General features: G+C 34.1%; 3 protein-coding genes across 3 annotated transcripts; 2 read left to right on the forward strand and 1 right to left on the reverse strand.

Annotated features, from left to right (window-relative positions):
• Positions 1-707: 707 nt before the first annotated feature.
• On the forward strand, positions 708-3,233 carry RMF (reduced male fertility). Its single transcript, XM_079010506.1, has 8 exons — positions 708-918; positions 1,412-1,611; positions 1,723-1,767; positions 2,212-2,376; positions 2,469-2,516; positions 2,618-2,788; positions 2,886-2,993; positions 3,121-3,233. The coding sequence occupies exons 1-8, from the start codon at positions 833-835 to the stop codon at positions 3,201-3,203; spliced, it is 906 nt and encodes a 301-aa protein (XP_078866632.1). The 5' UTR covers positions 708-832; the 3' UTR covers positions 3,204-3,233.
• A 2,457-nt stretch (positions 3,234-5,690) lies between these two features.
• On the forward strand, positions 5,691-7,386 carry LOC145061638 (putative RING-H2 finger protein ATL21A). The gene is made up of 2 exons (XM_079009172.1): positions 5,691-6,443; positions 6,681-7,386. The coding sequence occupies exons 1-2, from the start codon at positions 5,729-5,731 to the stop codon at positions 7,148-7,150; spliced, it is 1,185 nt and encodes a 394-aa protein (XP_078865298.1). The 5' UTR covers positions 5,691-5,728; the 3' UTR covers positions 7,151-7,386.
• A 92-nt stretch (positions 7,387-7,478) lies between these two features.
• On the reverse strand, positions 7,479-9,330 carry LOC145061637 (Ubiquitin-like superfamily protein). The gene is made up of 3 exons (XM_079009171.1): positions 8,568-9,330; positions 7,888-8,410; positions 7,479-7,807 (listed from the first exon to the last, which is right to left on the reverse strand). The coding sequence occupies exons 1-3, from the start codon at positions 9,221-9,223 to the stop codon at positions 7,661-7,663; spliced, it is 1,326 nt and encodes a 441-aa protein (XP_078865297.1). The 5' UTR covers positions 9,224-9,330; the 3' UTR covers positions 7,479-7,660.
• Positions 9,331-15,682: the final 6,352 nt, after the last annotated feature.

The following is a 15,682-nucleotide window of genomic DNA, read 5'->3' on the forward strand; positions in this document are numbered from 1 at the left end:
CACAAAAGAAGAGGAACATGAACTCTATAAGCTAGCTAATGTCAGAGAAAGAAAGAAATGTTGACTGGAGGAACATTATGTATATTACGGACGACAAAGACAATATATTAAGAGAAAGTAGGATAATTATTTTCATTCTTTATATGATAATAGTCCTTCCATCTCGAGAGATATGATTGTAAGAGACTTTTTTATGGAGGCTCTAAACCGATGAAAAGGGTTCTTGCTTGCTTGAAGATTAATAACGAGAAAGTAAAATAATTAAAAAGGCTTTGAGGATAATGGGAGGAATAAAGTAGATGATATCAAATTCCTATTAGTACATCCGGTGTCTTGTAGATAAAAGGTTAAGTGGTTGACAACTTGTATTGTATTTTATATTAAAAACATAATTAATTTTGTTTAAAATAAATTATTTGTTTTATACATTTGCTAATAATTTTAAATATATTATATTTTAATATATCAATTATTTTAAAATATGAAAAATATTTCAAATTAACCCAACTTATTGGCCCACACGAAAAGCCCTTTAACTGAATCTCTTTTACCATTATCTATCCGCCGACTCGGGTGCCGAGTGGTTGGTTCATTGATGTAATAGTATGGCCCGAACCCATGGATAAGCTTGGCCGGGTCTTAAAGATACATATGAGTTATGAGTTGTGACCCGACTCCATTGCTTTCCAACGGATTCATATACAAACTAACGAACACTACTGTTACGTCGTTACAGGTCACGTGGACATTCCCGCGTTTGTATATACATAAGCGAAGCCCTTTCCAATTCAAAATTTTCACTTGACGCTTCGATTTGAATTTCGACAACAAAATGGGGAAACGATTGCGCGGAGCCAAATCGATTTGCTGCTGTGCGTCTCCTCGTTTCTCTTCGTCATCCATCTCTTCATTTTCATGGTACAATTCCATCATGACTGCATAGCTCTGCGTGTAATTTTGAGCTAATGTACGCCTAATTTTGGTCTATTCGAAGAGTTTTTTTATGTGTACAAAGTTTGTATATGTATAATTGAAGTTCATGTGTTTAGTTGTTGATTTATAGTGGTTCAGGATGTTCATTTCCAGTTAATTTTTAGTCCTAGTTAAGCTAATTCAGTAGATTTGCAAGTTGTAGTTGAAATTTTGGATCGAAGTTTGTTTGATTAATCGATGAGCGTGAATCTATGTCAATGTACTCTGATTTGATTGCTTGTTCGTGAGTTTATGATTTACGTAAGTGTGTTTACATCGTAGGAGTTACATTTGAAACAATTGTTTTAGTATCTGTTGATTTACGAATTTGATGTAAATTTATTACACGTTTATCTCTGTTTGTGTGTGTGTTCCATTGATAAATTGAAGGAACTTCATCTGTGTTATGTTGCTTTTGATCTCAATGCAATGGAAGTAGGCATGAAGAGGACATATGGACAGAAATTGCCAAGTATTTGGACGGGAAGTCTTTGGTGATGTTGGCAGCAACCAGCAAATGGTTCCTCCGTGTTGTAATGGATGAGAGTGTTTGGAAATTTGCTTGTCTGCGTGATCTTCAGGTCCCTGATTGCTCTGAAACAGCATTTAAATGGATCAATCTTTATGCTTCAGCTTTTGGTAAACATAGAGCCTCCTACTATATGCTTTACATTGTCTGTCCTGTAGATTTACTAGTGCATTATGATTGAGAACGTACTGCGTATCTCATATCAATGATTGATAATGCAGGTGGAAGCCATTCTTATGATTTTCGTCAGAAGGAGAAGCATATTGGTAACCTTTGCGTTTAATTAGAACTTTAATTTGCTGCATGAGCTTGGTTAATCTTAAAAAAAAAACTTGGTTAATCAAAGATTTAAATGACACATTCTTTTAATCTGTTCAGCAATGGCAAATGCATTAATGTTTGTCCAGCATGGATTTATGCTATGGTACAAAGTATCTCCCCGTTTGGTCACCATGTTTGGTTTCTGAGAATACATGATTAGAAACTGTAACTTGGAAGCCATAAGAGGATTAGACTTAATATTGCATTAGCTTCTTCCTGTAGGTTGTTACCAGTGTTTTGATAAACTATAGGAAAGTAAAAACCATGGTCTATTAGAAAGTATGTAGAAAGAACAATAGGAAAAAGTAAGGAATTCCCTAAATAGTAAATAGTATATGTGTATATGAAAGAAGGGTGCATATGAATGACACTTTGAACTTGCATATCAGACTGGATGAGAATAGGTGCATTTTGCATCAACTCATCAGATGCATTCCTGATGGAGAATCTCATCTGCCCTTCAAAGCTTCCAAAAGAAGATACCATGCAAAATATGTTGAACTCTTATGGGTCCTGTGTATTGCACAACATTAAAACTGGAATATGGATAGCAGGTAATATCTTGAAAACTATTCAAAGCATGATCCTTATTCACACCAACGCAATTAAGTTCTTTTTTTTTTTTTTTTTTTTTTTTTTTTTTCAGATTTACAGCTTGTTCGGTGCCCTGTCTGTGACCTGAATACATGTGATGGTGAGAAAACAGTTACATTACATGCTTGAAGTTAGAAAATCAACCAAAGCTCTTAAGTTATATAGATGAGATATGAGATGTATTGTATTTGTTGCATGCAGGAACAATGCAGGTACTGGATGTGAGACACGTGGAGCTGTTCCTGACTGAAGGGTACCAGACGGGAAGCTGGGAGTACAAGTTGATAGGATCTCATGATATCAGAAAACATTCAGACAGTGCTTCTGGTGGCATTTTTGACATCAAGTATCTCAAGAGTCCATCTACAGCTGGTATATATAACAGTGTTTCTTACCAAAACTAATTCAATATACTTACCACAAACAGAGCCTACAAATTAGTCTTTTTTTTTTTTTTTATTCTGAGCAGAGCTGTTCAATCTCAAGTCATGGGTGGGTAGTCCCAATGACTGGCAGCCCAAAGCCATGGTAACTTACCATGCAGTTGCTATCAACACCAATTTACAAGAAAATGAAGGTAAAATATGCATCTTTATTTATATCAATATTCAGTCTGATTGCCAATTGCCTATCATATTTTTGCCCCAAAAGGTACATACACCAACAACCTAAATTAAACTAAGCTATTTTGTATTGGGAAGCAGGCCTTCACATCAAATACCATGTAATGACTTCCGGAGACACTGGTGAAATTGTCTCCATCCGTATCTCACAGCAACTGCTGTAAATACCAATTTCAAAGAAACCCACTTCTTATCGTTAGCTCTCATATAAAGGTCAGTATAGGCCATAAGTAATAAACACACCAACAGAAAAAAAAAAAAAAAAAAAAAAAAAAAAAAAAAAAAAAAAACAATGTTTTGAAAAATGTATGATGCTCACTCGTATTTGCCAATAGGATTACCACTTAAGCCTCTTGAGAGGACACCAATTAGTTTCTAGAGGAAGGATTTTTAGTATATGAGGATTTGTAAATTGTTATGCAAATAACTCTAGACATCCATGAGTACTGCACTATACATTTTATATTTCTTATTTGACATTAAAAGAGGAAAGTATAATGAATTAACATAGTATGGTTTGTGATACTATCTGTGATGGTGAAAGTGACGAGGGGAGAAGCTAATATAATGTTTAACACATCTTGAGAAATTTATAATATTCCATATATAATCATAGCTTAGAAGAGGATGCTAGCTTTATATTTTTTAGTAGACAAAATTCAACATAAACCTTATATGGCTAGGCTTTCCTAAATTGGGATTTACACAAAAAAAGAAATGAAATAAATTTGAAAATCTTGACATTTAGGAAAACTCATATTCCTGAGCTTCAAATAATGGGTTATGGGCCAAACTATCACAAAGTTGTCCTGATCTTTCCATGGACCGTTGGAGGTCATGTATATTCTCCTGGAATCAAAAGTTATGTTCTTATTCTTCCATATGCAAACAAACATTTTTTTTCGTCATATAATGCACTTGTGGAATCACATGCATTTGCTCTTTCATGATTCAAACATGATACATTATTAAGTCAAGTATATGTATTTGACATCGATCGATTTTGTTTTTTGTTTGTACTTTTCATGGCTACTAGTGTCAATTTTGACTTAGTTATAAGTAGATGAATTGATTTTGATTTTTTAACTGGCCAAATAGATAAGACTAAAAGTACGGTTGAAATGAGTCAAACGCCCGCTCAAAATATGTTCAACTCACAAAACCTCCTAAATTGTTTTGTTTGAAAAGTTGTAAGTGTTATTGTGTTCGAATTCATAAACCTCCTAAATCGTCAACTTTTTTAAGTAATAATATGGTTTTGTGGTCACATTAATGAATAGATTAGTTCTAATATCTTAAAAAATGGGTAAAAAAATACTGACAAATCAAATATCTTTTGACTGCTAGTAAAATATTCCATGCTGTCTAAACTTATTTTGATCTGTTAGTCAACTGTCAACCTGTAAAAACATGTTACTTTTTACCTCTAGACATGGTAATGTCTATACCATACGTTGGCATGTAGGAGATGATGGTGGAGGCCAGATTCAAAACTAAACAAACACAGTCTCAAACCAAAGTCCTTGTAAATTCCATCCAAACTATTTACAATTGTTTTTTGTTATAATTTACAAAGACAATCACGGATTGAATGATTATTAACTTTATGTTGTAATGGATGATTCAACAAAATCGATCACCTTCTTAAATGAAAAAAGAAGGAAAGATATATTTATATAATTATTTTGGTCAATGGGTTTAAATCTATGTTTTTGGACAAATTGTAGGAATATATATATATATATATATATATATATATATATATATATATATATATATATATATATATATATATATATATATATATATATATATATATATGTTTTATCGATAGTATCATTATGTAGGATTGAACTTATAAAATATGCTTTATTTCTCACAATTATTTTAATTTATTTTGAATGGCATAGTAGTCACACGGATAGCTTGAAATTTCTAGTGCAACTCCATTAAAAGGGAATTCGATGGATAGATAGCGATAAATTTAAACATCTTATTATTTTGAGTTATATGTTACTTATAATTATGACTGCTAACTTTAATTTAATCAAAACGTTATTAGGCTTGTAAAGAGAAACTAGAAAAGGCGATGGAGATTCACTTTTAGCATTAAAGGAATATGAACCTGATAAATCAAAACATGTCATGCAAATCTTAAATTATTGGTTACTATATATAGTTATTTTCACTTTAAGAGCCGGTTTGGCCTTGTAAGGTAAAATATCGAACCCAAGCCATCATGGGTATGGAAGATTTTGATACTTTAGGACTTTAGGCGCTTCAATCTGTTTGATGTTTCTTGAGAATTGTGTGTGAGATGTTCAACTTGGTGAAAATTAATGGAAAAAAAAAATCTTTCAATTTCAACATCAACTTATTACACACACTTGTTTATTAAACTTTAAAGTAGGTCTCCAAACTATGAGATTATTTTATACTCAACATGAGGGACTGTTATTAAGAAGTTTTAAATTGTGGTGTTCTTGTAGCTACTTCCAAAGATAAAGGCCTAAAGGGAGTGGCCATTGACCATTGACTTTTGTTAGTTAATTGTAAACAAATGTAGGTTAGCTGTTTATAGGCTCAAAACGCCACAAACATTTGACATAGAAAAGTCAAATATGCTGACATAGTAGTAGTACAAGGGTAATAGGCTTGTATCTTTTGCAAGAAAAGAAAAAAAACATCAATGGAGGATCTCAATTACATCTTCTCCCATCTCCTATTCCTGATCCTAATCCTACTTCATCTTCTTCATAGTCATCCCTCATCAGCATCATCATCATACAACTGCCCAACTTCCTTGTGTGGTGCAACTCCATACTCTGTTCACTTTCCCTTTCGTATGATCGACCAACAACCAGACATTTGTGGCTATCCGGGATTCGATCTTGAATGTAACAGCCAAAACAGCGTGACATTAAACCTTCCGAATTCAGGAGAGTTTTTGGTACGAAACATCGATTATCGATCTCAAATTGTGCAAGTTTATGATCCATCAGGCTGTTCTGCTGACAGGCTTTTGAGTTTGGACCTGTTGGGTTCACCATTTTCAGTCTCCCCAATCCGAAACTACACTCTTTTGAGCTGCCCGGTTGAACTCACAACCTCTCGTTTCCCGATTGTCACTTGCCTCAGCAATTCTACGTATTCTACTGTAGCCACTTCTTCTGTTAGTTTTGCTATGTTAATGGCTAACCGCAGCTCTTGCCAGATCATTGGTTCTTTATGGAGTCCGGTATCGAGGTATCAAGGTCAAGAAGGGCTCACATCGAACCTAAATATGGATATATTTTTGACATGGGATTCCCCTAATTGTCAAGATTGTGTAACCCAGGGCGGGGCTTGTGGTTACACAAATACCACTATGGAAGAAGTTGCATGCTTCGATATTACCAAAAAGGGTAACCATTTTTTTTTTTACTTAACGGATTAAGCACTTAATCATTTTTACCTACAAAAGCCAAAAAAAAAAACACAGCTTAGTAGATTAAGACGCTGGCTTCTTTTTTGGAATGTAATGTTAAATGATCATTTAGCCTCTTTTATTTAGTCAAACGACATGATTACCCCTTTACTTAAAGCAAAAAAAAACCCTTTTCAAATTATTCCGAAATAATGAATCACATTTGCAATTTCAGGAAGTAAAAAAGCAATGATGGTATTAATAATCGTCTCCATCGGCCTAGCTCTACCAGCCATAGGAATCTCCATTGTCATGATATACTACATCTGCATTGACTACAGAAGTGTAGCCACATGGATTTCAAGAAACAATGCAGCACCAGCTACCGCCATGGTGACGCCAGAAACCACCACCGCCATTAGCAGTTTGGTGGCGGGTCTGGAGCAGTCGACAATAGAGTCGTACACAAAAGTGGTGTTAGGGGAAAGCATGCGTCTTCCAGGATATGGAGATGAAGATGCAACATGCTCGATATGCTTATCTGAATATGATGTTAAAGACATGGTTAGATGTATACCAGAGTGTAGACATTGCTTCCATGCTGACTGTATTGATGAGTGGCTAAGGATGAAAGGGAATTGCCCTGTTTGCAGGAATTCACCTTCTCCGCCTCCCTCACTTACTTATTATAACAACTTAACATAATCAATATCTCAACTGAAAGCAACATCGAATTGTAGGATGGATTAAATTTAGGAAATTAAATATAACCAATATTTTGGTACATGTTTTTTTTTTTTTTTTTTATAGCTAATTTGACATCATTATAAATTAAAATCCTTGGATACTTGTTTATTTCTAATCTCTGACTTGTGATAATATCAAAGCCTTAGTCCTGTTAAAGGATACATACATACATAACATATCTTTGCTTCCAACTCAAATTAATGCAGCTTTTCCTGTTACAGATCAAAACTTTGAGGCACAAAACAAGTATTATCATGTACCAATGATATCAACACTAAAACCAAACTCATCAAGTAGGGGAATTTATAGATTTATTTTTTTCTGAGCATATCACGTGTATATTAAATTAAGAAGCTTTTAATACATCATTTCATAAACATAACAAACAGGAGGATCAGGAAACATTCCAATATTAAGAAGCTATAAAAAAAAGTACAAGTAGAAGTAGAAATAGAGCATATTCTGGAATCACTTTTTAGCAAGCAGCTTCTTTGGTAACCTCTCAATCGGTGTGGTTTTCAGAAGGAAAAGTCTGGCTGCACGTTCTTGCAAGGTGCCCCCACACTTTAATCCCCTTTCTTGAAGCTCAGATTTAAGCCTTTCCATACCAACAACCTAAAAGTCAAGAATTTTTTTTGAGGAAAACAAATTGGAATGGAAAAGACAAATGCAATATAAAACAGATTGAAGCATACCTCCATTTCTACTGCTGAGTTGAACTCCTCAAAATTTATTGGCTTCTCCAAGACTCCTAATTTAGAATCAGAAATTTTCTCTTCTACATCATTTTGCACATTTGAAGCACTTGGAAGTTCACACTCTTTTTCTTCCAAGTCACCAAACTCAGCTTTGGTGGATTTCTCAGATTCAACTCCCAATACTGTTGTTTCATTTACAATGCTCTCTTCATGTATCATTGATGCATCGACCCCTTCATGATGAGGAGGTTCATCATTTGAATCTTTAATGGATCTCACTTGTCCTTCTGCAACACTCTCCTTTTCTTCCTCTGATGCACTCTCGGATGAACAACCAACTGATGATTCTCCTTCAAGTTTCCCACCAGTAACAGATGCTAAACTCCCATCTGCTTCCTTATTGGAATCTGATTGGTTCTCATTGTTGGTAACCACCGATTTCTCATTCTCATCGTCACTATCTTCCTCATCCATCTCATCACTGTCACTGTCACTGTCATCCACTTTTCGCTTTCCCATCCTACAAAATGCATGTTATGGAGTGCTTAAAATGGTGTGATTGGTGATACTAATAATAACAAGAAGAAGAAGAAGAAGAAGCCAAATACTTGCGCTATAAGACTATCAACAAATTGCAAATGATATAATAATAACAAGAAGAAGCAATCAACTCTTACCAGATCTTAAGTTTCTTAGATTTCGAACCACTACCATCCTCCACGTCTATCCCCGCAACCGTTCTCTTCGATTTTCGAAATCCACCAGCAAGTGATTCCCTAACCGACTTATCAACATCCTCCATACATTTGGCTGAATCCTTTCGATACTTCTCCACATACTTCTCCGCCCCATCGCCACCGCCGGCCTTTTTCACCGTCTTAACTTTCTTTTTAATGAATTCCTCCGCCACCTTCTCAAGCTTCCGCTCTTTCTCTTCAGCCAACCATTCCTCCATCTTCTTCTCCGCGTTCACGTGCCTTAGCCTCCGACCACTCATATCCCGACACGCATCGAAGTTATTCATCTTCTTCTGACCAGCTTTCGTCGCCGCTCCACGAAGTAACGACCCAAACCCACCCTTACCTCCACGGAGACGAAGCAGGAGGTGCACCGTTGATGGTGAAGAATTCCCGTGGTACAATACGCCATCGTCGAAAAGTGTTTTGCCGTTGGATAAGAGGAGTTGATAATGTACCGGGATCGATGTAAGATTTTGGATTTGTACTTTGATTGATGAAACTGGGATTCTTGGGGTTTCGAAATTTAGGGTTCTTGATTTACCATCTAAGAGTTTTGCAATTACCTGATAGATTTTGGATTGACATTGCTCCATCAGAATCAATCACTCCAATTCCAACCGGAAAACGATCTGGTAGATGTGAATTCCAACTGAAAACGCTTTGATCGAATATGAGTGAAAGGGCCTGTAAATGATAACTATTGCGATATCTATATTGAGCCCTAATTTGGTTTAACCGGGTCTTTACCGTTGACCCGAATAAATTCTTGTTGTTATTTTCCTTTTTGGCCCCTTCTTACTAAAGTGTAACCAATTTTGATCTACCAAATTAAATAATTTCCATTAAAAAAAATAACAAAAGTAGTCATTTTCTTAACTATTTAACAAAAATTAAAGATTCATTCATTTGTTTTCGTAAAAGTAATTGTTAGTTTTTAAATTAGTTAAAAAGTAAAAGCTAAAAACTCTAAAAAAAAAAAAAAATTTGAAGTAGTTTTTGGATTTAAAATTTTATGTTTAATATTAAAGCTAAAAGTTTTTGCCAACAAAGTTTTTTTCCAACTTTTCACTTTAAAGCTTAAAACCAAATTTGTGTTTGGCGTTGGCTTTGTGTTTGGCGTTGGCTGAAACATTAATTGTTATGTGAAAGTTAGTTATTAGTTTATAAGTTAGGTGATAAAAAGATGATATTTGATAAAAACTAATTGATAAGCTACTTGAAGTATATAAAACGATATTTAGAAGAATATTTTTTTATAATTATTTAAAGATATATTTAGTAATTTAAAAATAAATCCTAAAAAACTCGTATAAATATCTTTTTAAAAAATTAGCTTATAAGTTATTTTTTGGTTTATCAAACATGAGAAAAAAAAAATTAGCTTATCAGCTACTTGTGACACCAAACACAACGTAAAACTCTTAAAACCTCTGAGGCACTTAGGCTATGCAACATAATTACCCACAGTAGCAGAAAATCAAATCTTATACCAAAACAAATTTAACACTAAATCAAACGCATTCTCTTAGTGATTCTTCAAAGATTAAACTGCACAAATGGTCCCTGTAATTTGCTTAAAATTGTCATTTTGGTCCAAAAATGTTTCGACTAGCACCATAGGTCCAAACTTTTCATTTTGTTGCGAGTTTGGTCCAATTTGCTATGAACTTTTTCATAATGACGAATTTGCCCTTACTTTTTCCTTTTTCAATTTTTTTTATTATTTAAAGATTTTTTCTGATTAAAAGAAAAATAAAAAAGAAAATTTTCCTTTTTTATTTTATTTTTATAATTTTTTATAACGGAAAAAAGAAAATAAAATGCAAACTCTCTCTCTCTCTCTCTCTCTCTCGTTTCACACAAAAAGTTGCTCATCTCCTTCACCACCAGCCACCACCACCGACGATGGAGGCTTCTGACGAAGCGGGTTTCGATATTTGAGGCTAGGGCTTCTGGTGCCATAGATCTGAGAAAGGGGCGAAGGGCGAAGGACGAACTGAGAAGATAGATGATCTGAGTCGGGTTTGCCAGAAATCGAGAAATCAGTTGCAAAATCTGAGAAATCATTTTTCCGGCGAACAAGAAACCCTCCTAAGGACGACGTAGATCTGTCGGAAACCGGACTCAATCTCTTCTTCTTTCTATGAGCTTTTCATCAGAACCATCATCACCTTTGTCTTTGATCTTCTCATCTGACGACGCCTTCGATCTGTTCGTCATCGGCGATGACGATGACGCCTGTGGCTCGATAAAACTCTAGTTTCAGGCGTCGGAACCATCAAACCGCTCGACTCTCTTCTTCTCCGACGAGGTGTCTACATAGCAAAAGCCCTAGCGCCGCCACCCTTCTAGTTTTACGAAACCCTAAGTTTTCAGATTTGTTTTCACCCTCTTTCTCTCTATTTTTCTTGTCGAACAACCAGCAAATCTAGATCTCCGTCGTGGCGGCGAGATGTTTAGATCTTCATCATTGGTGGTGATTTGGATGGTCCGACAAGCGGTTCATATCAGTAGAAGGGAGAGAAAGAGAGAGAGAAAGAGAGAAAGAGAGAGAGAGATGGCCATCGTAGCAGAAGAAAGAAAGAAGAATGATGGTCTCTGGAGGTTCAGATCTCAGTTTTTTTTCTCCGGCGAATTCGGCGCCGGATTGTTCTAGGGTTCCGACGTCGACGATGGTTTTAGTGGTCGGACGACGGTGCTCCGGCAGCCACCGGAATCTGGTGGTGTTTCCTTTTTCTGAATGGGAGAGAGAAAAATATGGGTTGGGGGTGATAATACAAATATTTTTTTTTCCTTTTTTAGTTTTTGAAATTTAAAAAATAAATAAATAATGAAAATACAAAAGGGCAAAATCGTCATTTTATAAAAATTTAAAACAGATTGTACCAAACTCGCAACAAGATGAAAACTTTGGACCTGTGGTGCTAGTCCAACCCCTTTTGGACCAAAGTGACAATTTTCGACATACCTTTCGAAACTAACTATCTCTCAACACGCGCCACAACCTTTTATATAGGAATGGTGAACTAGGGACGCTACTAAACGCTAATAAACAGTTTAAATTCTAAGCCTATGCTCCTAGTAGCCTAATAAATAAAAAATATGATCCAATATAAGCCAACATTATAATATCCATGCAAACACTAGCTCAATGATGATGCTCCAAGTTAAATGATTTGTCTTACTAAAGGAAATGGTTTATGCATGCGACATAATCTGACTCCGCAAGAGAGATGAACCTTGATATGCATGGATCGCCTAAGTTAGAGGCAAGGTTGCAGAAATCGCTCGACGGTAGCTCGACGGTGGACCGGGGTCAAGGGATTAATCGGCTAGGCGGGGATTAATCGGGGACCATTAGTTATTAAAAAATTAATAAATAAAACATTAATCCTAAGAATATAACATTATATCTATTAAAAAGTTACGAAAAATTAATAAATATAACATTATAACATGATACTATGATTACAAAAACCCTTTTGATCCCTAATACATTAGATCTAAATAACCAACAATTGCATTTGGATCCAAGTCTGCATAAAATGGGGAGAAAAAAATGTTATGAACAATGAGTTCCAATAGCATCGGGAAGAGATGTGGACCTGCAACCTGTTGTCTAATGCATTTGGAGCTTTGTGAATCTTGAGGGAATTCAATAGCAAAAGGCTGTGGATATGTGGGAATTCCATGATCGATGATTCCATCCTGATTATTGCTATATAACACACAAGAGGCGGCGACTGTTGTAGAAGCTTTAGAAGGCAAAGACTGGTTTGTCTTCGAGGATGACGACTAACGGACTGCGATGACGTGAATGGAAGAAAAAGACGGTGTCGGGGGAGGGACAGATGGCATCAAAGAAGAAGATGACATCGTTTTAGAAGCTTCAGTTCATGCTTTCTTTCGTTCCTTCAGACTACAGGGAGAATTTCAAAAAAGAAAAGAAATAAATGTGATGGAGTGAGAAGCACCCTAGCAGCAATTCTAACAATTTGAAACTTTTGCCCTTAAAGTTTTTTTTACCGTTTAGGGTGCCTAGGCCCGCCTAGAACCGATAATCTCCGTCTTTGACCGATTTTGACCACGTCCGATAATAGGGTCCGATTAGCTATAAACGTCGACGGTGGAGGACCGCCAAGCGCCTAGGCGCCGATTAATCGGCCGCCTAGGCCGATATTTGCAACGCTGGTTAGAGGAAACCTAAATGTGATAATGAAGGCAAACATTTGTCACAACAAGAAACGAGACCTATGATGACGACAAATATCATCAGTATGGGTTCAAAAGTTGTCCCTATAAGTGCCTAAGACAATAAGTCGCCGCATCGCCATCACCCTTGTCACCATAACTTTGTCGTAATAGATCTCTTTTTTCATTGACATAGGTACACTTTTAGCCACGACAAATTGTCGATGTAGGTTCGTGGCTATATGTTTCTAAGAAAATTAAAAAAAAATAAAAAATAAAAAATAAAACTATACAACAACAAGTCATCCCTGTAGGTGGCCCTATATCAATGACTTTTTGTTCCGCTGTTAAAAGATCTATATGCCTAAGAGTCATTATAGATTGATATGTGCTAATGACACATGATCTTATGGGGTCAAACCTTATAGCAAATTATCACTAATTGATTATTTATTAAAGTAATTTGATTATTAATGAATATTATCAACACTTATACTTAATTAGAAAATTATTAGTTTATGAAAATAATATTTTAACAACTAATTGAGAATTATTGTTTATAAAAAAAAAAAAAAAAAAAGAGAACAAAGAAAAACTAGTTATATTCATATGGTATAAATATATATATATATATATATATATATATATATATATATATATATATATATGTTATATACAATTTATTTTGACACTTTGTATAATCATCTAGTTGGCATGTAACTAGCTAGTTAGTAAGGTAGAGTGTAACACACTCATGCTCCATACCTCCTTTATGGAGCTGTGGATTCTCTTTCCATGTGAGGAGAATGTGTGTTGCTTTTGTTCTTACATGTCATGCTTGTAAGAAAGAGACCATACCTTACTTTATTACTAGCTTTCACTTTAGTACATATGGGTATGTATATAAAGAGAGCATAAGCTAGTTTATTGGGTTTATCTTTGCATCTTTTTCTTCTCTTATTTGGTTGCCAAAACCGAAAGAATTCTAGTGCTCCTACCCTCTCCTCTTTTGCAATGTGTAGTGTAGAGTTTGAGTGCTTATTAGATAATTGGTTTGTTTTGGAACAATGTATGTGTTGAATTTAGTCTGTCTAAATACACGTCTCAGTTAATTTATTAGATAATTGGTTATTTACATAATCGTTTTTAATAACGATCACATTCATATTTTGAAATGATTAAATTTTGTTTTTGAGAACTAGATCTCTTAATAGAATTATAAAGTAAATATCAATGTTTTCTAAATAATAAGTTCTATATGAAAAAACTTTTGACTCAAAGATGTTTCAAATCAAACTTATCTATGACATTGTTATCTTTATTATACAAATAAATACACATATTTTAAGTTCAAGGTATCGATTTTTGAAGGCAAATAATGTAGTTTATTTGACATATGTGAATATTATTTATATATAAAAAAATTAATAATTATTAAGGAACTATACATAGTGATATATGACTTCCCTTCTAATGAATGTTTATATTTAATGCAAGATACTTAATCAACTTTATTAACAATTATAGTTGTTATAATTATACGAGAAATTAAATATTCTCCTACTTTTGTTCCTACAAATCCTCCTACCTAATTAAATGATGACATGTGTTATTTTAGTATATTAAAATATCATTAAATTAACATTAAATGTGACACATGTTATCATTTCATTGGGTATGAAGATTTGTAGGAACAAAAAGTATGATGATTTTTAATTTCTCTTATTATATTGTATATGGTAAATGATAAATATGAAATCGTTTGAAGTTTTTAAAAATGAAGTTGAGAAACAAATCGGTAATACCATATGGTTTACTTTCTAATCGGTAACAATCATTTTCCTTTATCTTTTTGGGATTATGACTTAATCACTATCACTTGTATTTTGAATACTAACTCCAAATAAGAAGTGGATAAAACACTTTATAAAATTTAGTATGGAAATGCTCCATCCTTATCTTAATTAATGTTTTGAGGATTTAAAGCTTATGCTAGACTAAAACTTCTAAACCTAAAATCTATTGAATACATATTTGTAGAATATTCTAAAAGGTTGTTTAGATTATATATACAAACCCACCAAGAATAAGTTTTCTTATTCCTTTGAAAGTTAAGTTATCAGAAAACAAGATTCTAATGACAAAGCAAGTGGGACGCACATGGAACTTTAACTTGCTCAAGAACCATAGCCCGACGTCGTAACAGTTGGCACTAGTGTCAACAATGAATTGTTAAACATGAATAATAGTTATTCGTAAACACAAATTGTCCGCATATATATGGTAGAAATCATCTATAACATGAGAAATATGGATCTCTCATTGATGAGGTCCTCTTGATGGTTTCTGGTAAATCCATCAACTACCAAAATGTTATATCAGACTTTGAACCTGATTAATAACTTAAAGTCATGAGCATTGAGATGTTATCCATATCTAATAATCAAGCATGGGATTGATTAATTTTCCTCCCTATAACAAGGCTAGAATGAGTAAGTAATTCTTTTAGAAAGAATACAAACATGGAGATCTATACACATTTAGCAAGACTAGTTGTAAAAGGCTTTAATCATACTCATGTTAATGACTACGATTATATATTTTCCTAAGTAGTTATTATTAGATCTACAAGGATATTATTTACCATAACTACATGTTATGATTATGAGATATGACAAATGGATTTCAAGAAAAATCATTTTTCTTAATAGACACCTACTTAGAGATGTTTATATAGCTTAGCATGAAGGTTTTCTTAAATTTAAGTTATCCTAACCAAATGTGTAAGCTTTCAGATCCATTTATAGATATAAATTAAACATATCAAGGTTGGAATTATCATTTTAATATAAAAACACACA

The sequence above is a fragment of the Lactuca serriola genome, chromosome 7 (genome assembly GCF_051521515.1).
Source record: "Lactuca serriola cultivar US96UC23 chromosome 7, Lser_US96UC23_V15, whole genome shotgun sequence".
In the NCBI taxonomy this organism is placed as follows: domain Eukaryota; kingdom Viridiplantae; phylum Streptophyta; class Magnoliopsida; order Asterales; family Asteraceae; genus Lactuca; species Lactuca serriola.